At 40.9% G+C, this 25,956-nt stretch overlaps 1 protein-coding gene across 2 annotated transcripts in view; it reads left to right on the top strand.

The window, feature by feature from the left end:
• Window positions 1–25,956, top strand: part of atrnl1b (attractin-like 1b) — a 704,553-nt gene that overhangs the window by 63,533 nt on the left and 615,064 nt on the right. For both annotated transcript variants that reach the window (XM_055646916.1, XM_055646915.1), the window contains exons 2-4: window positions 19,087–19,170; window positions 19,666–19,779; window positions 22,694–22,822. In XM_055646916.1, coding sequence (XP_055502891.1) covers window positions 19,087–19,170; window positions 19,666–19,779; window positions 22,694–22,822 — 327 coding nt within the window. The remainder of the gene's footprint in view (window positions 1–19,086; window positions 19,171–19,665; window positions 19,780–22,693; window positions 22,823–25,956) is intronic.

Raw genomic sequence — 25,956 nt, forward strand, 5'->3', positions numbered from 1 at the left:
AGGCAGGTGAATTAGTACGTGTTGGTTGGAGTATGTAAAATTGTGAGGGGAGAGCACGGGGGATGTCAGTGGTGTTGAATGGGGGGGGATCAGTACAGGACGGATGGGGGTAGACAAAAATACTGGAGAAATTCAGCGGATGAGGCAGCATCTATGGAGCGAAGGAAATAGGCAACGTTTTGGGTCGAGACTGTTCTTCAGACTTCCCCCCCCATTCTTCTTGAATGAGAGGATCAGTACAGGATGGATGGGTGGGGGGGATCAGTATAGGATGAATGGGGGATCAGTATAGGATGAATGGGTAATCAGTACGGGATGAATGGGGGGATCAGTACAGGATAAATGAGGGGATCAGTACAGGATGAATGGAGAATCAGTAAAAGATGAATGGAGGGGATCAGTAAAAGAATAATTGGGAGATCACTACAAGATGGATGGAGGGATTGGTGCAGGGTAAATGGAGGGTGGGTCAGTACGGGATGAATGGGGGGATCAGTGCAGTATGATGGGGGGGGAATAACGCGCGGGATGGGGGGGGGGGGGGGGGTCAGTACAGGATGAATTGGGGGGACCGGTAAGGATGAATAGGGGGGGGGGGGGGGGGGGGGGGGGTGAAGAGGAGAATCAATGCGAGGGGGGGGGATGATGAATAACTTGGGCGGGGGGGGGAGCACAGGGGATGTCAGTGAGGACTGAATAGAGGGGATGGGGATCAGTGCGGGATGAAGAGGAGGGGTCCCATGATAAGAGGGGTGGAGGGGACAACATCATCTGATCATAGTGGAAAACATGCAAAATAAAATTCTATAGCACTCATTGTAATAAAAAACGTATACTAAACCTTCGAGTTTTATAAAAATACTAGACCAAGTGGGACCCGTATGTTCCCTGTCCAACGGGAGGGCTGGCCCCCAAACACACTATTCCACCACTCACACATAGCCCCCAACTGCGCATGTGTGGCTGGCGGGTTCCCGTTGTGACGGCAGAGATCCCCGTTGTGTCTCGAGTCACCGCAACCCTCCCCAACTGCGCCTTGCCATCCCTCTTCCTACCCCTATCCTCCTCCATTTCCACCCTTCATCTCCCAACACTCTCTCCCCTCCTCTTCACCCTCCCTCTTCTCTTCTCTTCTCTCCCTCCTCCACTCCCCCCCCACCTCTCCCTCCCTCACCTCTCCCTCCCTCTCCTTTCCCCTACCCTCAGTCACTCCCTCCCACTGCAACTCTCTCCCCTCCCTACATAACTCCTCTCCCCTCCCTACTCCCCTCCCTCACCCCTCCTCTCCTTCTATCTCCCTGCTCCCCCAATCCTTCTCTCTCCCCATCCCATTCCCCCAGTAAACATAATGTTTAAATAACATTTCTCCTCCTCCCCTCCCCCACTCCCTCCCTCTCCTTAAAACAATTTAACCAATCTCTTATTGCATTGGGTGGAACACTGTTGACAGGCCAGTTTATGTAAATGTGATCCCATTGTGACGTCATGCGCTGCTAACTGCCAGTGGAACACTGGTGAGGGGCAATTTATGTAAATTAGATCCCATAAATTTTTCCGTAAAGCTACAAATGTGAATAACTTGTAAAATATAACATCAATCTGAACCAAACTTGATACACGAGCCCACAGGACAACGATGAGTAAGGTAGTCCAAAATGGTAGCGTTATCATGTACCATTTTGGTGCAAATCAGGACATGAATCGCAGACACACGCACGCACACTCACAAACAAACAAGATGTGAGTTTTATTAATTTCTGCTGAACCAAGTGCAGACCAATGCACTTGCTCCTTACCAGTAGCCCCCATGGGTGTGGCCCTCCAACTCAAGTACTCCCCTGTCTCCCTCAGCAGTGGGCTTTGAATAAAAATTCCAATTGCATTTGCCCTGCGTGTTGCAATAGCAATTCGCCCTCCCCCTCCCGTGAGGTGGAATGTTCAGTGTGTTCCTGTGTCACAACATCGTATTGAAGTGTGTTGGAAGCTGGCAGGAATGATTATAACAGTAAAAATCTTGTGAAAGTTGGCATTTTTAAAGCTTTAATCACGAATAACGTGAAATATAGGATGAAATCTTTAGTAAAGCTGATTACTGCTAGCCATAGCCAAGCCATCGTGAGATCATCAGTTGAAGCTGGTTGTTTTAAATTCAAAGTTTTTAGATTTTTTAAATACTAAGCAGTAATAAGTCAAGAAGTAAAGCATAAAATATTCAGTGAAGGTAATCTCTGCCTAGAGGGGAAAAATGTGAATCAGAGTATGTAAAAAAGTTATCGTTACAGCGTTGTGTTTTTGCGAAGATGTAAAGGCACACACGTATACACACACACATATTAAAACTCTGATCCTGTTTTGTGTGTGTGTGTGTGTGTATAAGTACTAGACCAAGGGGGACCCTTTGGGTCCTGTCCCCTCAACGTGCGTTTGCGCACCTGTGGCGTCACACACACACACACACACACACACACACACACACACACACACACACACACACACACACACACACACACACACACACACACACACACACACACACACACACACACACACACTACCCCACCTATAATATTAATATAATGTCATTAATATTATTCATTTGCTCCTTTCCCCGCTCATGCATAGCCCCCAACTGCACGGGCGTGGGTAGAGAGGGAGGGGGCTAGAGAGGGGAGGTGGAGAGGGTAGAGGGGCAGGGGGTTAAAGAGGGGGGTAGAAGGGATGGAGGGGGGGAGGAGGGAGGGGGGGGGGGGAGGGGGGGGGGGGGGAGAGAGGGGGGGGGGGGGTAGGGGCAGCCTTACCCAGATCGTAGAGGCAGCAGCCTCGTCACTAGGCGCCAGACCGCGAGCGAGGCTGCAGGTGATCATTGACCCGAGTGAGGCTGCGGGTGGGCCTGGACCCGAGCGAGGCGCGGCGTCGACCCGAAGACCGTGCGCGAGGCAGCCTGTGATCGTCGACCCCCCCGAGGGAGGCTACGGGTGGACGTGGACTCGAGGGAGGCCATGGGCGGGCATCGACTAAAGGACCTCGAGGGAGGCAGCGGGTTGGCGAGTGTCGAGCTTGGCTCGGCCCGTGGCAGCAGCCTCCGGACCCGAGCAAGGCTTCGCGTGGGTATCGAGCGAGGCGGCGGGCGGGCGTCCACCGGAGGACCGTGTGTTTTGAATAACCGGGTGGGGGGGGGGGGGGGGGGGGGGTGTTGACGTCACTCAAAGTGTTTGGAAGATTTTGTGTATGAAACGGCACCGAGGAGACCCATTGTGACGTCATGAGCGAATGCTTGTCGTTTTAAAATCAAAGTCTTTAGCTATTTTTTTAAAAACATTTTCAGTAATAATTCAAGAAATAAAACATGAAATATTAGGTGATTCAGATAAGGTGATTCCGGCCTCGACTGGAAAATTGTCAACTGGAATATGTAAAAATGTTATCGTTACTGCGTAGTATATTTTTCGCGAAGATGTAAAGACACACACATATACACACGTACAAGATCAGAGTTTTAATAAATATATATGAATATGATGATATAGATAGATAGATGAGAGGCATGGATATGATGATAATCACATATCCTTCCCCTGAGTCTAAAACGAGAGGACATAGATTTAAGGTGAGAGGGGAAAGATTTAAAATGCACCCGAGAGTTCAGAATTTCCAAAGAGATGCTGGTGGGTGTATGGAAGGAGCGAGATGCAAAATGCAGGTGTAACACAGAAGGTCAGGCAGCATTTCTGGATTGAAGGGATGGGTGACGTTTTGGGTTGAGACCCTTCTTTGGAGCTGTTAAATGAGTTGGTAGAAGCGGGTACAACAGCAATTAGTGTTCAGAAACCATGTGGATAAGTTTATGGATAGGAAAGATTTTGGGGGATAGGGGTAAATGCAGATTCACTCAGGAATGAAACTTGGTCAACATGGATGATTTGTGTCAAAGGGCCTGTTTCCTTGCTGTAAGTGTGTGTAACAAAAGTATTTGGGTCTTATGCAGATCATGGTATAAAATCATATATTTTCAAGTCTTCCGCAGATAAACAGTTGAATAAGGGCTACTGTCAGGAAAACCAAAATAAATGCCTTCAAGAAGTCAGGGACTCCTGGGAATGTCAGAAACTATTAGCATCACTTCTTCCATCCTGCTTAGACTCAGAATTTGACAGTTCAAAACAACTCTTTGTGAAGTCTGCAGCGATTGAGCAATTTAGTTATTGTTGTGGGAAAATGGAGGTCATGCTGTAGGTGGCAAATGACTGGTCTGGAGATTTTTGGTATAGTTCCCACAACAGATGTTGCTTTACCTGCAAAAATAAAAACACCATAAATTTCCATATATTGCAATTTGTGTTTCTGCAACCTGACACATTAGATTGAAAATTATGTGGACAGGCATTGTCAGTAAAACTGACACTCTCTTGGTGATTTTATCAGCAATGGGCATTTCCATGTATTGCACTTTTACAGGCTTTTGAAGAAACTCCAAATATAAAATTGGAAGTTGTTGGTGTAAAACATTTACTTTGAGGTTTTGCATAAATTTAAAGAAAATTACCACAATCCTACCTCTACATATCAGTAAACTGTTGTGTGTAAATTAATGTAGAATAAATATAAAATTTACTAAACCGCGATGAAGGGTTAGGGTTAAATTTAATTGCATTTTTGAAGAGAAGACTTTGGGCAACATGAAATGGCAGCTAAGAATCCATCGATTAGAGATTGTACCATGTATTTTTTAATACATTAATAGTTAATTTATCTAAACAGAATAATCGGCACTTTTGTCACTAGAATTGGAGAATATGAAATTTTGTTTTTTGCTTTTTCTATGGCAGTGAGCTTGACCTCATAAATAGGCCTTAGCTAGAAATTGTAGGACTATTGCCCTGCAATTTCAAAGGGTCAGCAATGAGGGCACCTTTCATTGGGATGGTGCCCATATTTCCCAGTACAAAATAATATCCTCCTTATGCAATTGGATGAGGCTGATTTTTAGCTCAACTGCTAAGAAGAATGAGGACTTTAGGAACATGGAATTTTTACCACTCTAAAGATTCTGCTTCAACTGATTCATACTGATGTGGAAAATAGATAATGAGCCCCACCCGATGTGTGAGCATGGTGCAGACACCCTCTCCCATATCAACTCCTGTTTGTCATCTATAAAAATCTGGATGCAACATAATTTCCTCAAACTCAACAGCGATAAGACAGAATTCCTCCTCATAGGCTCCAAAGCCACACTCAGCAAAATCGATAACCCCACTCTCACCATCGACGGCACCACTGTCTCCCCATCTCCCCAGGCCCGCAACCTTGGCGTGATCTTTGATTCCACCCTCTCCCTTGAGCCTCACATCCGCCATGTCATTAAAACCTCCTTCTTTCATCTCCGCAACATCGCCAAACTCAGACCCTCTCTCACAACTCCCGCTGCTGAAAGACTCATCCATGCCTTCATCTCCTCCCGACTGGACTATTGCAACTCACTTCTCCTTGGCATCAGCTCCACCTACATCAACTGACTCCAACTGGTCCAGAACGCAGCCGCCCGACTCATCACCCACACCAAATCCTGGCATCACATCACTCCAGTCCTCAAACAACTTCACTGGCTTCCCATCTCCCACCGGATCAACTACAAAATCCTGATCCTCACCTACAAAGCCCTCCACCATCTGGCCCCCCCATATCTCACTGACTTCCTCTCCCCCTACCAACCCTCACGGTCCCTCAGATCCACATCAGCTGGTCTCCTCTCCATCCACAAGTCCAACCTCCACAGTTTGGGGGACAGAGCCTTCTCCAGGGCAGCTCCCAGGCTCTGGAACTCCCTCCCCCAACTGATCCGCAATTCCGTGTCCCTCACCATCTTCCAGTCCCGCCTCAAGACCCATCTCTTCACCTCTGCCTATCCTTAGCCCCACGTCCCCCTCCCTTTTCATCTGTGCATTAATTGCCTCATATTGTGTTTTGTATTGAATTCTGTCTTTACTTTGTGTACTAGTCATGTCTCTACTATTTATTTCATTCCCCTTACATGTTTTTCCTCTACCTGCTAAATTTTTGTAAGGTGTCCTGGAGACTCTTGAAAGGCGCACATAAATAAAATTGATTATTATTATTATTAGACTTGGATATTTTGTGATGAGTTGTCCAATCTCTGGTAACTTCTGTCCGTATCAGAATTAACTACTTCTGCTGTTGGTATTGCCCCACAGCCCTGCATTTCTCAACTTTCAGCTTTCTCATTCTTATTTTTGCAGTGATAATGGGCAGAGGAATAATACAAAATTTAATTCCATTTTCTGAGCGGTGTATTTGTTTTGGTTGTGCTTGAAGGCATTGATGACATGCTGTTCCATCAGCTAGACTTGAACAAGTGTAAGTGCCATTAGAGATGACAATGGAACTATTCCATATTTTCTTTGGTTTTGTGACATTCTTACAATTAAATTCATACAACAATCCATAGGTTTCTTCTCCGTGCTTTGAATTGCGGTTGTTTGGAATTAAATTTAAAGGCTAGGTTTGGCTCCCATTATTTGGCATGGTCAAAGTGGAACCAATTGATTTATTATATTCCTCTTCTATCACCAATAGTTCTTGTGGAGCCTTCCAAAGAAACACCGAAAATGACTGAATAGACAATAAATTTTGCTAATTTTGGCAACTTTATCGTGCATTTTGGGTGAAGCATTTATGCTGGACTGGCTGCCTGAGCTCGTCTCCTCTTTACATTTGCTGTTCTGCTGCTGCAGTTATTTTGCTGGGGCAACATGGTGATAAATCTCTGCGGCTGCTTTGGATGGCCTTATGATGGTTAAATCTTCTGTTCATCTTCTGTATCCCTCACTAATATTTTAAGATTCTTCTTCGACCTATTTCTGTGAAGAATTAAAAACAAATTAGCACTTATTTCTCCTTGAATGATTATGGTACCAAATCTGAGATTTGGTCAGTGCCATGATATGTTTCACTTTATTAAAGGCACTACACTAATTATGTTCTGCTTATTTCAGTGTGCCTTTTTAATGAGGTCTAATTTAAATAAGGAAATGGCAGAACAGTTAAATGAGTACTTCTGTCTTCATTAAGGAATACGCAAACAATTTTCCTGAAATACTAGGGGACCAAGGACCTAATGGGAGGGGGGAACTGAAGGGAAACGGTGGTAGGTAAACTGTTGGGGCTTAAGGACCTGACCTAGGACCTGATGGTCTACATTCCAGAGTACCAAAGGAGGTGGCCCCAGAAATCGTGGATGCATTGGTGATCATTAGAGCCATGATTTTTAGGCACTAAAAAACTCTGAAATAGGCAGGCAAAAAGGCACAATAAAATTACAAAAAAAGGCACAAGGCATAACAAGGCATTTATTTCCACCACCAAAATATGGTTAATAATGATAATATATACTACATTAAATGACCAAAGTTGCCTGGTTGCACATAATTACTAGCATTTATTTCAAATTATCTGGTGTTAAACTATGCCGTCTGTCAGACAGAATATGCTTCAGTTGTGACAAATCTGTCTACCTCAGCTGAGGTCACTGGTACATACCTGAAACAAGCTACAGACTCTATATTCATGTCGATATCTTGTGCCTTACAACTACCTTTGAAAACTTTAGCTATGTTTTCTATTTCTTCAAGATGTTTTTTAGCTAAAATCACTCTCTCACATTTTCCTTGTATGTCTTTATCTACACCGCCAGGAACTTTGCGAATATCGTCAGTTACTTTGTTGAAAACTTGCAAGTTATTCACTAATGTTTCACCACGTTTCTCAAGGCAAGTGATAGCTTGTGGGAAGTTTGCAAAATTGGAAGCAATGAAAACAAGATCACAGTGGAGGGACTTTTTCTGCATGATTTCACTGACGTTTCTGACTGCAACAGATTCTTCTTCTTCAAAACAGTTGACGATTTATTTTATTTTTTCAAAAGTTGCAGCATAGAGCAGAGAGCCATGTACCCCACTTAGTCAAAATGGTCTGAAGAGGTAGCGGAATGTTAGGTGCCATTTCCTTGAACAACTTCACACGTGGCGGTGCTTTGAGGAAGATTTTCTTGAAATTGGAAACTAGGCGATCGACATTTGGAAACAAGCTTCGTATGTGCTTGGCAATTCTATGAAGTCCTTAGGTGTCCTTGAGACTTTTGAAAGGCGCCCATAAATAAAATGTATTATTATTATTATTAAGCTAAGCTTGTCAAAGGCAACATTTTGAGGAATAAAACTAAGTCGCAAACAGAAGACCATTCTTGTGCTTTATATCTTCTACCAAAGTACAGCATGTGAAGATGTAAACAACTGAGCAATAGTTGAGCTGTTTGACTTCTCCAATATTTCCGCTGTCAACAAATGCTCCTTTGATTGTTGACCTGCCTCCAGTGTACCGATGACCACATTGGCAACATATCTCTCCACAGCATCGGTTGTCTTGTCTATTGAGATCCATATTTTGTTGCATGCAACTTCATCTCTAATTTTCTGCACAACAATGTTGAAGTTGCTGTCAACATAATATTTCCGTAATGATTTCTGCTTGGTATATGTTCCTCTGCATATTTCTCTAAAAAACCTCTGAGAGATTTGTTTTCCACTTTACACAGTGGAATTCCAGCATCAATGAATGCCTTACACAGATCACTCAAACTCAGATTGGTGACTGGAGCCAGCAGTAAATGTAGTGAGGAGACAAGGTTGGTTTCGCCCTCGGTTTCGCCACGGTGGAGGAAGTTTTCTTGTAAGTTATTCTATGTTAACAAGTTAATAATAACATTAATATTAATGTGTTAACGTAGAAAACATAATTGTAATGATGGTACAACTAGAGAAAATAGCAAAATCTTTTAGCAAAAAGGCAAAAAAAGGCTGATTTAGGCACTCGATCGTGGAAAAGGCACAAGGCTAAAATCCTGGCTCTAGGGATCATTTTCAATTGTACTGTAGGGTAGCCAATGTAACTCCACTTTATATGAAAGGAGGGAGAGAGAAAACGGGGAATTGTAGACCAGTTAGCCTTACATCGGTAGGGGGAAGATGCTTGAATCTAGATTCAAGAGTCAAGAGAGTTTATTGGCAGCTTTCCCTGATAGGACAATGAAATTCTTGCTTTGCTTCAGCACAACAGAACATAATAGGCATTGACTACAAAACAGATCAGTGTGTCCATATACCATTATATAAATATATACACGCATGAATAAATAAATTGATAAAGTGCAAATAACAGATAATGGGCTATTAATGTTCTGAGGTTTGTCCGAGCCAAGTTTAATAGCCTGATGGCTGTGGGGAAGTAGCTATTCCTGAACCTGGTTGTTGCAGTCATCAGGCTCCTGTACCTTCTATCTGAAGGTAGCAGGGAGATGAGTGTGTGGCCAGGATGGTGTGGGTCTTTGATGATACTGCCAGCCTTTTTGAGGCAGCGACTGCGATAGATCCCCTCGATGGAAGGGAGGTCCTAGCCGATGATGGACTGGGCAGTGTTTACTACTTTTTGTAGTCTTTTCCTCTCCAGGCTGAACCAAGCCATGATGCAACCGGTCAGCATGCTCTCTACTGTGCACCTGTAGAAGTTAGAGAGAGATCTCCTTGACAAACCGACTCTCCATAATCTTCTCAGGAAGTAGAGGCGCTGATGTGCTTTCTTAATAATTGCATCAGTGTTCTCGGACCAGGAAAGATCTTCAGAGATGTGCATGCCCAGGAATTTGAAGCTCTTGACCCTTTCAACCATGACCCGTTGATATAAACGGGACTGTGGATCCCCCATCCTACTCCTTCCAAAGTCCACAATCAGTTCCTTGGTTTTGCAGGTGTTGAGGGCCAGGTTATTGTGCTGGCACCATATGGACAGTCGCTCGATCTCTCTTCTATACTCATCCCCATCAGTGATACGTCCCACAACAGTGGTGTCGTCAGCGAACTTGATGATGAAGTTCGCACTATGACCGGCTACACAGTCATGAGTATAGAGTTAGTACAGCAGGGGGCTGAGCACGCAGCCTTGAGGTGCTCCCGTGCTGATTGTTATTGAGTCAGACACATTTCCATCAATACGAACAGTCTGTGGTCTGTGAATGAGGAAGTCGAGGATCCAATTGCAGAGGGATGCGCAGAGACCCAGTTCTGTGAGTTTGGTAACCAGCTTGGAGGGGATGATTATTAAAGATGATGATTATTAAAGATGTTATAGTCGATCAGTAAAGATGATATAGCAGCACATTTGGAAAGTAGTGATAGGATCGGTCAGTCAGCATGGATTTATGGGAAATCCTGCTTGACTAATCTTCTGAGATTTTTTTTAGGATGTTACAAGTGGAATGGATAAGGAAGAGCCAGTGGATGTGATGTAACTGGACTTTCAAAAAGCCTTTGACAAGGTCCCACACAAGAGATTAGTGTGCAAAATTAGAGCACATGGTATTGGGGATAGGGTAATGACATGGATAAAGAATTGGTTGGCAGACTGGAAGCGTAGGAATTAACGGGATCTTTTCAGAATGGCAGGCAGTGACTAGTGGGGTGCCATAAGGCTCGGTGCTGGGACCCAAGATATTTACAATATATATATATTAACGATTTAGACGAGGGAATTAAATGTGACATCTCCAGCTGTGTGGATGACACAAAGCTGGGTGGCAGTGTGAGCTGCGAGGAGGATGCTATGAGGCTGCAGGGTGACTTGGGTAGTTGGGTGAGTGGGCAGATGCAGAAAATGTGTATAAATGTGAGGTTAGGATGGCAAGAACAAGAAGGCAGATTATTATCTGAATTGTGTCAGATTAGGAAAAGGGGAGGTGCAACGAGACCTGGGTGTGCTTGTTCAACTGTCACTGAAAGTAAGCATGCAGGTACAGCAGAGTGAAGAAAGCTAATGGCATGTTGGCCTTCATTGGGAGAGGATTTGAGTTTAGGTGCAAGGATGTCCTACTGCCGTTGTACAGGGCCCTGTTGAAACTGCACCTGGAGTGTGCATTTTTGAATTGAATTAAATACATTTTACTAGCCAAGTATGTATACATACAAGGTATTTGGCATGGTGCTTTGCTCGCAAGTAACAACACGATATATAATAGACAATTACAAATGAAACATTATAATTTAAACATGTGAAGAATTAAATAAAATACCAGAGCAAAAGGAGGCTACAGACTTTTGGCTGTTGAGGAGAGCTGCTGCTCCTGGGGAAAAAAAGCTGTTTTTAGGTCTGACTGTGGCAGCTTTGACAGTCCGATGTCACCTTCCAGAGGGAAGAGCTTCAAAGAGTTTGTGGCAAGGGTGAAAGGGGTCAAATATGATCTTACCCGCTCACTTCCTGGTCCTTGCAGTGTACAGTTCGTCGATGGGGGAGAAGGTTTCAGCCAACAACCTTCCCCGGATGTCATGCTTGGTGGCTGAGCCAAACCAGACCATGATGGATAAGGTGAGGACAGACTCTATGATAGCAGATTCCTAATTTGGGGAAGGACATTATTGCTATTGAGGGAGTGCTGCAAGGTTCACCAGGTTAATTCCCGGGATGGCGGGACAGGTATATGATGAAAGAATGGGTCGACTGGGCTTATATTCACCGGAATTTAGAAGGATGAGAGGAGATCCTATATAGAAAGATATAAAATTCTTAAAGGATTGGACAAGTTAGATGCAGGAAAGAGTTTCCTGACGTTGGGGGAGTCCAGAACCAGGGGTCACAGTTTAAAAATAAGGGGTAGGCCATTTTGGACTGAGATGAGGAAAAACGTTTTCACCCAGAGAGTTGTGAATCTGTGGAATTATTTGCCACAGAAGGCAATGGAATCCAATTCACTGCATATTTTCAAGAGGGAGTTAGATTTAGCTCTTAGGGCTAAAGGAATCAAGGAAGATGGGGAAAAGCAGGAACGGGGGTACTGATTTTAGCTGATCAGCCATGATCATATAGAATTGTAGTGCCGGTCCGAATGGCCTACTCCAGCACCTATTTTTCTATGTTTAATATATGAACTACCCCCCCCACCCTCCTTCAATGACACTTCAGATTTTGTGGATTTTGTATTCATCTCGCCGATCTTTAATCCTCCAAGGGCAAGCTTTGATTAATATTTAATTTCACCGCTGAAGAAACTTGGTTTGAAAAAGTATGGAATATTTTTAGGTGTTTTATTCCCTGGAGTCTCTATCTCGAGGACGAAAAAAGCCATTGGAAAATTTAAATTAGTGAAGTTAATTTGTCAAAACATATGGCTTTGTCAATATAAAAAGATCCAGTACAGACAGAATCACCGTGGTGCAGAGGTTAAATTTGATAGCTATTGTTGATGTTTTGTGCATGGGTGAATTGAGTAGCTGCTGAGCAAATTGCCATTTTCCACTTTTATCCTTTGGCAATGAAAGGTTTCAATTCATTAAATTCAGCCGCTGTATCTCCCGTTCTGTTCATTTTTGTGGAGAGTGACTTGCATTGAGCTGGATTCACAATAACACAAAATAGAGAGAAATAGTCACTGACGCTACCCTACGAATAATAAGCCTGGAAGTAGAAGCAAATCAAAAGCATCACTGATTCTGCAATAGACACTTTCAATTTGAGCAACAGCTGAAGGTATTACATTTTCCATTACAATTCTGAATGACTTCAAAGTGTTATTTTCAATAACAGATTTAATCTTGGTTTGTCAGACCTGGCAGCTGATAACCATTGGAACCTGTTTCAAGTTGCAATACTGAATTCAATTCACATTTTACTCCTCCGTGAAGTCTTGTCGATGGCATGGTATCTGAGGCTCAACTGATGGTTACCTTTGAAAGATAGGTAGTTAATTAAGAAAGGAAATTGTGCTTTGTGGTCCAGAGGACAGTCTTATGGATTGCCAACCAACTTTGCTTCAGCTATTTATTATATTCCATGTGCATTTTGGAATTGTCGAGTTAATGTTTTGCTTGGGTAGTCATGAGAACATCATCATGATGATTACGGTTGTAAATTATGATTCAACATTCATAGTTGATTCAGGGTTTGGGTTCAACATTCTTCAATCTTCATAGGTTTTAAAAACAGTAATATACTGGGAATCCAAGATAGCTCTGAGTGTACCAAGCTTGAAATGCTGGAGGGGAAGTAAAAAGAGTATAAATCTATATCTGTCTAAGGATACGGAGAGAACAGAAGGTGGTGAACCATGAAATTATCAGTGTTGGTCATGAATTAGTCATGGATAAGCTTTATGGGCTATCATAGATGAAATTAGATTTGACTTTTAAGGCACAGTCTCATCATTGTTCAATGTGATTTAACTGGTTTACATAGCGTATACAGCACAAGGACAAGACATTCAGCCTAACCTGCTGTTGCTGCCGTTTATGCTCCATCCAAACACCTCTCCATGCTGCTTCATCCAACACTGATGAATCTTTATCTCTCCTCTCTAGAGCTTACACATGCTTCTCTTCAGTACATCTGCAATCTGCCTCTGCCATTTCCTGTAGCATCAGCTTCCACATTGTCCGTGCTCTTCTGCCACAGTCTAAAACATTCAATCAGAAGATTCTTATTTTTATTCACGTCATAATAGCAGTGAGAGTGTGATACACTTTGAAGATTCAGTTACATGAGGAAGCCCAATTGGTTGCTCAGCTGGATGTAAAAGGTGCAAAAAAAAACCCCAGGTGAATTTGCCTATTCTTAGACTACTCTTTTTACCTCTGAAACAACCATATAACCATATAACAATTACAGCACGGAAACAGGCCATCTCGGTCCTACAAGTCCGTGCTGAACACTTATTTTCCCCTAGTCCCATCTACCTGCACTCAGACCATAACCCTCCATTTCTTTCCTATCCATATACCTATCCAATTTATTTTTAAATGATAAAATCGAACCTGCCTCCACCACTTCCACTGGAAGCTCATTCCACACAGCTACCACTCTCTGAGTAAAGAAGTTACTCATGTTACCCCTAAACTTATGTCCCTTAATTCTGAAGTCATGTCCTCTTGTTTGAATCTTCCCTACTCTCAATGGGAAAAGCTTGTCCACGTCAACTCTGTCTACCCCTCTCATAATTTTAAAGACCTCTATCAAGACCCCCCCTTAACCTTCTGCGCTCCAAAGAATAAAGACCTAACTTGTTCAACCTTTCTCCGTAACTTAGTTGTTGAAACCCAGGCAACATTCTAGTAAATCTCCTCTGTACTCTCTCTATTTTGTTGACATCCTTCCTATATTTGGGCGACCAAAATTGTATACCATACTCCAGAATTGGTCTCACCAATGCCTTGTACAATTTTAACATTACATCCCAACTTCTATGCTCAATGCTCTGATTTATAAAGGCTAGCACACCAAAAGCTTTCTTTACCACACTATCAACATGAGATTCCACCTTCAGGGAACTATGCGCAGTTATTCCAAGATCCCTCTGTTCAACTGCATTCCTCGATTCGCTACCATTTACCGTGTACGTCCTATTTAATTTGTCCTGCCAAGATGTAGTACCTCACACTTAAACGCCATCTGCCATCTTTCAGCCCATTCTTCCAAATGGCCTAAATCTCTCTGTAGACTTTAGAAATCTACTTCATTATCCACAACACCACCTATCTTAGTATCATCTGCATACTTACTAATCCAATTTACCACCCCATCATCGTTACAAAAAAATCCTGGTGTACTATGCGCCTGTATTAGAGCCTTTTTATATACAGATCCTAGGTAATTTACCAAAGTCAAAGTCATCCAATCAATTAGTCACGGGGCAGGTAGTCAATTGAAAATCAAAATGTCTAATAATAATTTGAATATAATAAAAATCAGCATTTGGCACCAACTTGGGACATCTGGATTGACATCAAATATTATGTGCACTGCAAATATTGTATTTGGGCTTTTGGTAGGAATAATAAATTGATTTTCATTTGATGCTTCAGTATTTGCTCTTTTTCCAGCCTTTGAATGAAAGCAAGTTAATACTTGTATGGTTGGCTGTATTGTGAGAATGTCATAATATTGTACAACATGGGACCAGACCCTTTCGGCCGATCAAGTCCATGCTGGACATCAAGAGCCCATCTTGATTAATTCCTAATTCTATCACATTTCCTTGCCTGAAAATTAATTTAAGTTTAGGTTTATCATTGTCACATGCAACAAAATACAGGGAAAAGCTTTGTTTTTATGCTATCCAAACAGCTCAGCTATACCATAAATGAAAACAATCAAGGCAAACGCAAGATTAACACCAAATGCTGGAGTAACTCAGCAGGACAGGCAGCATCTCTGGAGATATGTAAACTTTCTATGGTGCCTCTGTAGAAGATTGCAAGAGTGAGTGGAGATGTACTAAATTTCCTCAGTCTCCTCAGGAAACATGAGTGTTGGTGCGTCACCTGGGCTGTTGCATCAATGTGGGTAGCACATGACAAATCATTGGCAATATGAACACCAAGGAACTTGAAGCTCTCAGCCATTTTCACTTCTGCACAATTGATGCTGATTAAGACATGTACTTCACCATGCTTCCTGAACTCAATAACTAACTCAATCTTCGCGACATTGAGGGAGAGGTTATGGTCAGGACACCATGTTACTAAGTTCTTTCTCTCATTCCTGTACTCTATCTCGTCATTGTTCGTGATCCAACCTACCACAGTCATGTAATCTGCAAACTTGTAGATGGAGTTAGAGCAGAATTTAGCCAGAGTCATGGTAGTATAGTAGGGGACTGAGAATGTATCCTTGTGGGGCACTTGTGTTGAGCGTTATTATGGAGGGTTTGTCGTCACCTATTCTCACTGATTGTGTTTTGGGGTCAGAAAGACAAGGACCAGTGCTCGAGGGCCAATTCCTCGGTCCAGGAGTTTGGAGATGAGTTTGGTTGTGATTATGGTATTGAAGGCAGAGCTGTGGATGATACATAGAAGTAGAGTTCTTGTTGTCTATGTGGTCCAGAGATAAATTTAGGGCCACGAAGATGGCATAATGTATGCAAACTGCAGTGTATCAAGGTTGGCTGGCAGGCTGTAGTTAATGTGTGCCATCACCAGTCCTTCAAAGCTTCATGGTGGTGGATGACAGCCACTGGATAGTGGGCATTAAGATTTACAATGCCGGAGAAAAAGGTTAGATCCCGACTATGGGTGTTTCTGTACAGGGTTTGAGTGTTCTCTCTGTGACCATGTGGGTTTTCTCCAGGTGCTCTGGCTTACTTTTAAATTCCAAATAACTGCAAGTTTGTAGGTTACTTGCCTTCTGTAAATTGTCCCTCTTGCGTAGGATAGAACTAATGTATGGGTGATTGTTGATCTGCGTGCACTCGGTGGGCCGAAGGGCATCTTTCTACGCTGTATTTCTTAACTAAACTAAGTTGTGCGAAATTTGCATTCGCAGTGGGGTTATAGTGGTCTTGAAGCAGGTGAGGACCTCCTAATAAAATAGTTAGGCCAGCTGATCGGCACAAGTCTCCAGGATGCAGTCGAGGCCAGTTGCTTTATATGGATTCGCTCTCAGAAAGGCTGATCTTGCATCTGCCACAGTAAACGTTATTCAGATGCAAACTTTGCCCCAGTCTACAGGTATCCATATCATTGCCTTGGGACTCCATCTTGGTCTGTAATTCCATTTTGGCATTCTAATGTCTCTGCAAAGGTTGTAGATAGATTCCTTGCACTGCACGGGATCTTTTAACTTGTATGCTGTAGGTTTAGAATTCAAGTGGGACTTGACCTCGCAGTTCATCCATGATATCTGATTGGAGAACATGCGTAACATCATCTTTGGTACACATCCTTTCACATACTTGCTGAAGAAGACTGTGACAGCAGTGGTATTTTCATCTAGGTTAACCAGTCCTTGACTATGCCACCGAATCAAAGCATTCATTCTCTTTCCTTGAACCACCAGTGCATGACTTTCTCTGCAGGTAGCAACGCATCTTCCCGCTTCAGTCGCTGCTGATAAGCAGTTGTAGAAGCACTGTCAGGTGAGCAGATTTGCCAAAGTGCTGACCAGGAGTGGAGCAGAATGTGTTTTTTGATGTTTGTGTAGCCGCGGTTAAGGATGTATGGGCCTCTAGTCAGGCAGGAGACATGCTGAGAGTAGTTTGGCACCACTCCTTTGATGTTGGTCTGATTTGAAGTTTCCAGGCTATTGCAGACGGTGTGTAGCTCTTCAACTTCAAGCTTAGCGACGGCCTGAGGTTGACAGAAGAGTCAAAGTGAATTCCTGTGGCAAGTAGTAGGGATGTCACTTGAGCGTGGGATATTCCAGTTCTGGGGAGCAGGAGCATGCCAGGACTGACACGTCTGAGTACTATGCAAAGTTAATTTGAAAGTGCATCCCTCTGCCCTTGCCCTTCCCTTGCCCGATGACACCATGTGGCCCTGAGAAGCCCTTGTGTTGAATGGTATAGCCTGATGATGCATGGTTAGGCCATGTCTCTGTAAAAGACAGTTCTCTAAGGTAGGCAAGTCTAGCTTTAAATTTATCTCATTTGTTTTCAATTGGATATTTGCTAAAAAAATGCGTGGGAGCAATTAATGGGGATCACTCCCACAAACTGGGATAGGTTACAGTGGTCAATTAACCTCTCTGTCCTGTACATCTTTGTGGGAGGAAACTGGGGAACTCATGAGAAAGCCATTGTCACAGGGAGAACATGCAGATTGAACCTAGGTTGCTGGAGGTATGAAGTTCTGTCCCCACTAGCCGTGGAACAGTGCTACCATTGTGTGCAGGATCATTTTATCTAAAATTACTACACGTGACTAAAATTCACAGTAGTTGCTCTTTTAAAAAAAATCATCAAACAGCTCGGGCATGCATCAGAAAAACATCATTGGCTTTTGAAGATGTGAAAAGTAATATTTAAATCTTGGCATCACTTTATAAATTAAGATCCTAAATTTAGCAAGATCTTGAAGCTTTTATTTGGTACAACACAAGGCCACAGTGGCAACATTTTCAAGTTTGTCAAGCTTTTCGAGAAGGAGAATAGTGAATTATTTTTTTGCTTTTTGTGGCTTGGCAAATGAGTAACCAATGGCATCAGAATGAAATGAATAAAGGTGTGTGGTGAACCTAGAAATGCTTGATTGAATCAAGAATGCAGAGCCATTTAAAATACACAGATCATGTATTTTAAAATAAATTATGTGGAATTGGTGCGGGGGCTAAAGAGATGTAATAAATGACGATCCCTCCAGTGGAGCTCTGACCATGATGCAGAAACGTTGATTTGGGTTGGTTTCCTGCGCTATAATTTAGGAAATTGCTTTTCCTTCCGCAAGACATATGAACATTTTTAATATGTGAATCCTTGCCTGTCCTTTTGCAAGAGGATCTATGTGTGCTGATTGAAAAATTGGGAGCTATTGAGTTGAAGGCACAATGAGTTGTTAAGTAGTTTGAGGCTTGACATGATTTTACTCAACGTTGCTGGGGTTGGGTGGAAACACATGGATTTTGACAGGATATGAAAGGGTTTGAAAATGTGTACAAGTTTACTGGAAGATGTAACAAAATAAATGGGAGTGTTTTGGTGAAGGCTCGGGAACATTGTTTGAAGTAGGAAGATCTTTTTGTCATCTGCTCATGCTTACTTGCACTAGGACTATTTGACATTTAGAGCGGGTCTGCAAACTTGTAAATGTTCCATTCACAAGCATCAATATCGCCTACTTTGATAACAGCAAGTAATTACTTGGGCAAATAGCCGTTTATAAACTATAAACTATAAACAAGCTTTCATAATAGTTTGTCTACTTTTGATATTCAAGTTTGGATGCATAAATTTGCTGCCGAAGCTTGTTCTGTGATCAAAGTGATGCTAAAATATGTTGTGACTCCTCGGATATTTAAGTGATTTACATTTGAAAGTCCAGGTTGTTAATTCTAAGAGATGAAACCAAGTGTATTCATGCAGTGTTTCAGGAAAGTGTTTTGCTGATTTGATGATAGAAATGCAGTAAAATTACTATTCCCTGTCAAGATTTAACTACTTGCAAATGATTTAGATATAGTTTTTTTTGTGCGTTCCTGTGAATCATTTAAATGTGTGTGTTGCATATTATTTGACATTTTATATCCATTTTTATTTTTCAGATTAACAGAACCTTCAGGATATTTAACAGATGGACCAATAAATTATAAATATAAAACTAAATGTACATGGTTAATTGAAGGATAGTAAGTACCTTTTTGTTTTCTCGAATTTGTAAAATGCACCAAAAATGGGGATGCTTTGATCTTTTCTGAGAAAGGTATAGGAATACGTGATCATATACATTGCAATAAAATGAAGGAAGACTGCCTTAGGGTGTCAGCTGAGAAGTTTAACAGTGTACAAAAGGATAATTCAGAGGTCAGGACTATCTTAAAATCAAGTGTTCATCATGCACTTGAATTTGAACCAATGATAGAACAGCTTCTGCCTTAATGAAGGAAGATGAATGTGAGACATAATTGAAGGCAGATTATACAGCAATTACAGGAGAAATATAGTGAATGTAAACTAAAAAAATGAATGGAATTTAATCCAAAACCGTAAGTCATTGTTTGGAAGGGTTTGGGGATGAATTAGAATTAGCATGTGTATCAGTTTAAACAATGTTTTATTACAGTTAATATGTTGAAAGATTTTAAAGTTTATTTTTAACACAAGGATTTTTTTTTCTTTTACAGTCCAAATGCAATATTAAGGTTAAGGTTAAACCACTTTGCTACAGAATGTAGCTGGGACCATATGTATGTATATGATGGTGATTCAATATATGCACCTTTGATAGCAGTGTTCAGGTAGGCATGATGACCTAAAACTTCTAATGCAATTATATGAGCTGTTGCAAACATTGTGCTAGTTTTAACAGGTTAAATACATTAGAATTACTTTTTAACTGTATTCTAATGGCACAAAAAATAGTACCCGCATATGTAATATATGCAAAATAAACTTCAATGTGCAATTACATATGTGAAAATTAAAGCACTGTTGAACTATTTGCAGCCCAATTTTTTTAAAAACATGTTCATAATTATTTTTTGTTTGTTTAATGTTTATTTGCAGAGTCTTTGCATATAATTAACTCCTGCAATGGCACTAGAAATTTGAACACTTAAGGTTGTGCAGCATTTCAAAGCAATTCTCAGTGCTTAAGTGCAGCAGACATTATCTATTGGCGGTGTTAAACTTGGGCCCCCTCCTTATAGATGAATTGAGATGAAATCCACTGATGCAATTAGAACAGGAGCAAACTGTACTTGGGTCTTGGCCACAATCTATTTCTGAGCAAACCTGAATATATGTGCTTTTGTCAGCATTTCATTTATACCTTGAGAGGCATTTTAATGTTTTTGTTTAATTCCACACTTGTCACAGAATTTTTACTGGGATCTGTAAACTGTTAAGCAATGAAGATCTGGTCATGCCATTTAGCAATTGAGTTTTCTGTTTTTTAATACTCGCTTTTATCTTTTTAGTGATTGTAAAATATTTTGTTCTGCTCTGATCTGAAAATGATTTGAATGCTAATTAATGAAACCAAGTAAACTGAATATGTTGGCCATAGAAGTATAAATTGTTGAGAGCAGTGCCACCTAGTGTTGGGCTGGGGATGGAGATGAATGTTCAAGTAGGAACTGCAGATGCTGGAAAATCGAAGGTAGACAAAAATGCTGGAGAAACTCAGCGGGTGAGGCAGCATCTATGGAGCGAAGGATGGATGTTGAATTGCATACCAAGATAACTGTGCAATTCCTTTTTATTACATTCTCATTTTGAGTTTTATTATTTTTTTAAATTTTATATTTGTCCTACTTATTTCTCCCTATGGTGAAGTGCCTTTTTGTTCTCAATCTTTTGTTGGACAAAAGGCCAATTGGCCTTTTACATTTTTTTGGTGTTTATTGAACTGTTCTTTTCAAGACTATTTGCTGGCTAAGTTTCTGTTGACATTGAATTTGCACATCAATGCCAAAATCATATCTCTTTCCCAGCCTTTTTTAAATGAGAGAAGTGGGATGTGGTGCTGTGATTTTGCTGAGAGAGTTTTGTAACGTAATCAGGATAATGCTGTCTCTTATGAATCCTGGCTGCTTTTTATGATGGGGGACATATATAGCTGCATTGAGAAAAGCATGTTGGTTGTGCTGAAACTACAGTTGTGCTGACAAGTAGATGTTAGAGAGGTCAGGGGAGCATTGTGTTGTCAGGACTTAAGGGCCTGAACTATTGCAACAGATTATGCAAGGTATCTCTTTATTCCTTGGAGCACAGGCGTCTAAGGGGTGAATTTAAGGAGATGTATAAAATCACAAGAGGAATTGATAGGGTGAAATGCATTGAGTCGTTTTACTCAATGTGAGGGAATCAGGACCCAGAGGGTTTAAAGTAAGAAGGGAAAGATTTGTTAGGAAGCAGAGGGGTGTCTTTTACACTCTATGTTATTGGGTATATGGAAGGAGCTGCCAGAGGAGGTAGTTGAGCCAGGTATTATAGCAGCGTTTAAAAGACAGTTGAACTGGTTCAGGAATAGGAAAGGGTTGGAGGGATATGGGCCAAATGCAGGCAATTTAGGACTAGCTTGGATGGAGCATCTCAGTCAGCATAGATGAGTTGGGCCAAATGGCCAGTTCCATGACTCCAATTGATAAACAATGAGAATCAGTAATAGTACCATTGTTCTTTGACGTAATGTTAACATTACGGTGAAAATACTTATCTGGGAGAAGACTAAGATTTGTCTATTATATATGCTTTAATAGTAAATAAGTGTTTGTGTTGAAAAAGGGTGGGAACCAGAATGGGTTATATTTAAGACAATTAACAGGGTGAGAGAATATTTTTAATGCAGCTTATAATTGTCACGAATACATCACATGAAAGGGTAGTGGAAACAATATTTACTTGCAAAATGGAATGGGGGAAAAAAAGAATAATTTACAAGCTTATTTTTCAACAGTGACTAGTTCTTATGAAGAAGCATTTTAGGCCCATTGAGTTGAAATCCAGAGCTGCAAATTAATGAAAATACATAGAAATTGTATTTGGTACCACATGGTTTAGTGCTTTCAGGTCCCTTCCAATCCCAGTACAGGACCAATTTATTTTTAAAGGAAGATCACAGTACAGAATTTTGCATTGGCTTGGCCTCTGATATTCTGCTGGAAGTTTGTTATCAATAGGCTGTGGGGGGAAATTAGTTGAAAAGAAAATATTGGCAAGAATTTGCTGCTAATTCTGGTACATTTGCGAAAATGGACAGCATTGTTTCTTGGCAGTATATGTGTATTCTGGTGAATGCAGCACATGGGCATGGTTAAAAATAATTTGTACTGTGGCTGTCAGTGGTTCATTTATATTATTTCCTGCTTCACGTATGCAGAATTTCACTAATTTAAAAAAAATCAATAAACAGAACACTGGCATTTGGTGAAATGGCAGAGATCATCAACCGACAGTAGCTGGCGGACCTACGTATGCATCTTGTACATTTCTGTCAGTATCTCATATTTTATGGATTGTTTAAAGAAAATTAATAATTGAAATAATCTAAATTACTTTTCCACACCACCACTAAATTGAGCAAGATTGAAAGTTCCAGCATCAAGCCTTGTAATAGTAAAATGAATGTTGTTTTCTGATGAATCTATAGAATATAATGTTACTATCTCATGCTGACAATAATATTTTATTTGCTCATGCTCTCCACAGTGGCCTCATAGTTCCAGAGTTCCGTGGAAATGAGACCGTCCCTGAAGTTGTTACCACATCTGGCTACGCATTACTGCACTTTTTTAGTGATGCTGCATATAATTTAACTGGATTCAATATTTTTTATTCGTAAGTACAATTAATGTTCAGCGTTTATATTTGGGCGGATAGTATAAGCGTGGGCTGCTGTTATTGTCATCTTTTCGATGTCTTCAGATTGAGTTGGTTTGTTTCAGGGTTGCTTTTCGTCATTTGCAGTGTGGAGCATTGTGCTCATTGTGGAACGGTGGGACAGCATGTAACTTCACTCAGCACATTGTAAATTAAATGCCTCTCTTGCATCTTCTTTGTTGCTGGTGTTTAGAATTAAATTCTCAAAACGTTTTCAGGGTAGATGTTTCAAATATTAATGCATGTTGACTATTGCATGTTAATGTATGAAATAGCTTTTTCTGCACTTCAATTGTGCCAAAGTATGTGCAGCTATGTAGACCAAGCTCTGGATTTCTTCCTTAAACTTCCTATTCTCTTAATTTTTCCTGGTATTTAAGATGTTTATTAAAACCTACCTCTTGAACCTAACTTTAAGTCCAGTACCAAATATTGTTCAAAATTCCTTTTGAGATGCCTTGAAGCAATTTCTGGTGTTTAACCAAAGATATCTGCTTTGCACTGTTGGAATACTGAATTCTCAATAATTCATCGAGTCCAGTGGTAGCGTTTAAAACCTTTTATTCAGGCACAGTAGTTAGACGATGTCAGAGTGAAGCATTAACATATCTGCAGACTATAATTAAAAAATAAACTGCATTACTTTAACAGACAAAAGACTGTGGAATCACAACTAAAAGACTAATGACTGAACAATAACTTACAGACGAAAGACTTGGTCCATACAAATGAAAACAGGCTTCTTTATCTAGAATAATTAGGATGTGTTAAGTTATCAATCTTACTGGCACAAAATCAATTACCCATGTTATGTCCTTTACGTATTGGTCCTGATACTCGGGGGCCAGTGGACATTTCCCCTTTACCATTGAATCATGATGGGGTTGTTGCTTATAGTTTTGTCTTTTGTGCTTTCAGTTCTAACTTTGAGTTCACAAACTCTTCTTTGTCTCTGCGCTCGTCCCCAGACTCTTTTCAAGCAGTCAACAGTTTGCAATAAAATCAACTCTTCAATTCTCTGCAAACCCTCTCAAGCACTCGAATCACCAGGCAACCAAATTTTGCAAAGTTGCATAGTCTGCATATTTAATAGTTAACTGAAAAAAAATTGAACTTTATTTGAATGTGATCATCTAAAGGAAAGGAAGATTTGAGTTTATTTTGTCTCTATCACTTGCTTGGCTTGAACCCAGTGTTGTGTACAGCTTATTAACTAATTATTTTGGAGAGCAGTCACTGTTTAAGTGTGGGGAAAGCCATGCAAATGGAACCTTGTGTGTACGGCGATTATGAAGTCATAGTCTAAGGCTTGTACTGTACAGAAATGGGCCATTCAGCTTAACTTGCCCATGTCACATGAGGTGACTATCTGAGCTAATCCTATTTGCCTGTGTGTGGCCTATTAAATCTTTCCTATCCATCTACCTGTTGCTTTTTTGTAATAATGCTGTAACTGTATCTAATTCTACAACTTCCTCTGACAGATTATTCAATATACCACTGTGTAGGGGGGAAAACTTGCCTCTTGGGTCCCTTTTTAAATAATTACCCTTTCACTTCAAAGGTATATCCACTAGTTTTAGACTTCCCTACCTGGAAAAAGACAATGACCATCATCTTAGTTATGCCAAACATTATCTTTACAAACCATTCAGGTCACTCCTAAGCCTCCTTTGTTAAGTGAATCCAGTCCCAGCCTATCCAATCTCACCATACAGCTTAAGCCCTCCAGTTTTGGCAATATGCTTGTGAATCTTTCTTGTACCCTCTTGTGTAATAGTGTCCTATCTATAATCTGGTGACCAGAACTGCACACAATATTCCAATTGCTATCTTGCCAATGTCTTGTAGAGCTGTGACATGATATCCCAATCTACCCAATTCACCAATCAATGAAAGCAAGCATGCCATTCTCTCCTTCACCACCCTGTCCAACTGTGTCACCACTTTGTTGTTGTACCCCAGGTGTACCTGTTGCACATTTCGTCACCAGAACCTTGCCAGTTACTGCAATGACAAGATGATTTTCTCCACAACAGTGCTGATTGAGAGGAATGTTCAGGCTACCAAACTATATATTAATCTATTTTGTTCAAGAAGGAACTGCAGATGCTGGAAAATCGAAGGTAGACAAAAGTGCTGGAGAAACTCAGCGGGTGCGGCAGCATCTATGGAGCGAAGGAAATAGGCAACGTTTTTGGTCAAAACCCTTCTTCAGACTGCTTGTGAATCAGCCTGAAGAAGGGTTTTGGCCTGAAACGTTGCCTATTTCCTTCACTCCATAGATGCTGCTGCACCCACTGAGTTTCTCCAGCACTTTTGTCTACCTATTAATCTATTTCCAAAGCTTTAGATGTAAACAAGTCATTGGACAGTAAAAAAATATAAAATTAACTTGTAACTGGAAACTCTTCTGTTTTCAAGTTTAATGTATTTTACTTGGATGTATGGAAATATTCTCTGAAGATTAAAGAAATGTTAATAATATCAGTTTTTTTTTATTGCACTGTAGCCATTTACAGAGAAGCATTTGACTGGGGATAAATCAAATGTGCATTAGTGCATGAAGTGCAAATCATAATTGAAACCCTAAATTGAATTTATTTGAATTGTGCATGTGAATACTGTGGAACATGAAATATGTAGTTGGCTGAGTGGTTGACCTAGTTGCATTGACCTTGAATGGGGCTGAATTGCAGCTGTTTTTGTGAGAAACTGGAGATTAAAATATTAAAATGCTCACACATTTTATTAAAATCTCACATTGAAACTCATGTCAATATTATCTACAGGTTCAATGCCAGTGGACATGCTGAGTGACAGTTCCACCAGTGAAATGTTAAAGTTTCAACCCAATGGTCATTTAAAAAATATATAATTATTAAGTATGATCAAGCATAAATGGTGGTATTATTTTGAAACATCCTGATGTTTAGAAACCGAGGGAATTGAGAAAATGGTGTACAGAAAGGGAGCGGCTAGGGATCAATATAAGAAAACTTATAGAAAGAACTTAATGTTCAGGTTGAAGTTTAGCAAAGATAAATTATTTTTTAAACAGAAACGCAGGTGGTACTTCAAGTGCAAATCAC

Source organism: Leucoraja erinacea, chromosome 15 (assembly GCF_028641065.1).
Source record: "Leucoraja erinacea ecotype New England chromosome 15, Leri_hhj_1, whole genome shotgun sequence".
Classification (NCBI taxonomy): domain Eukaryota; kingdom Metazoa; phylum Chordata; class Chondrichthyes; order Rajiformes; family Rajidae; genus Leucoraja; species Leucoraja erinaceus.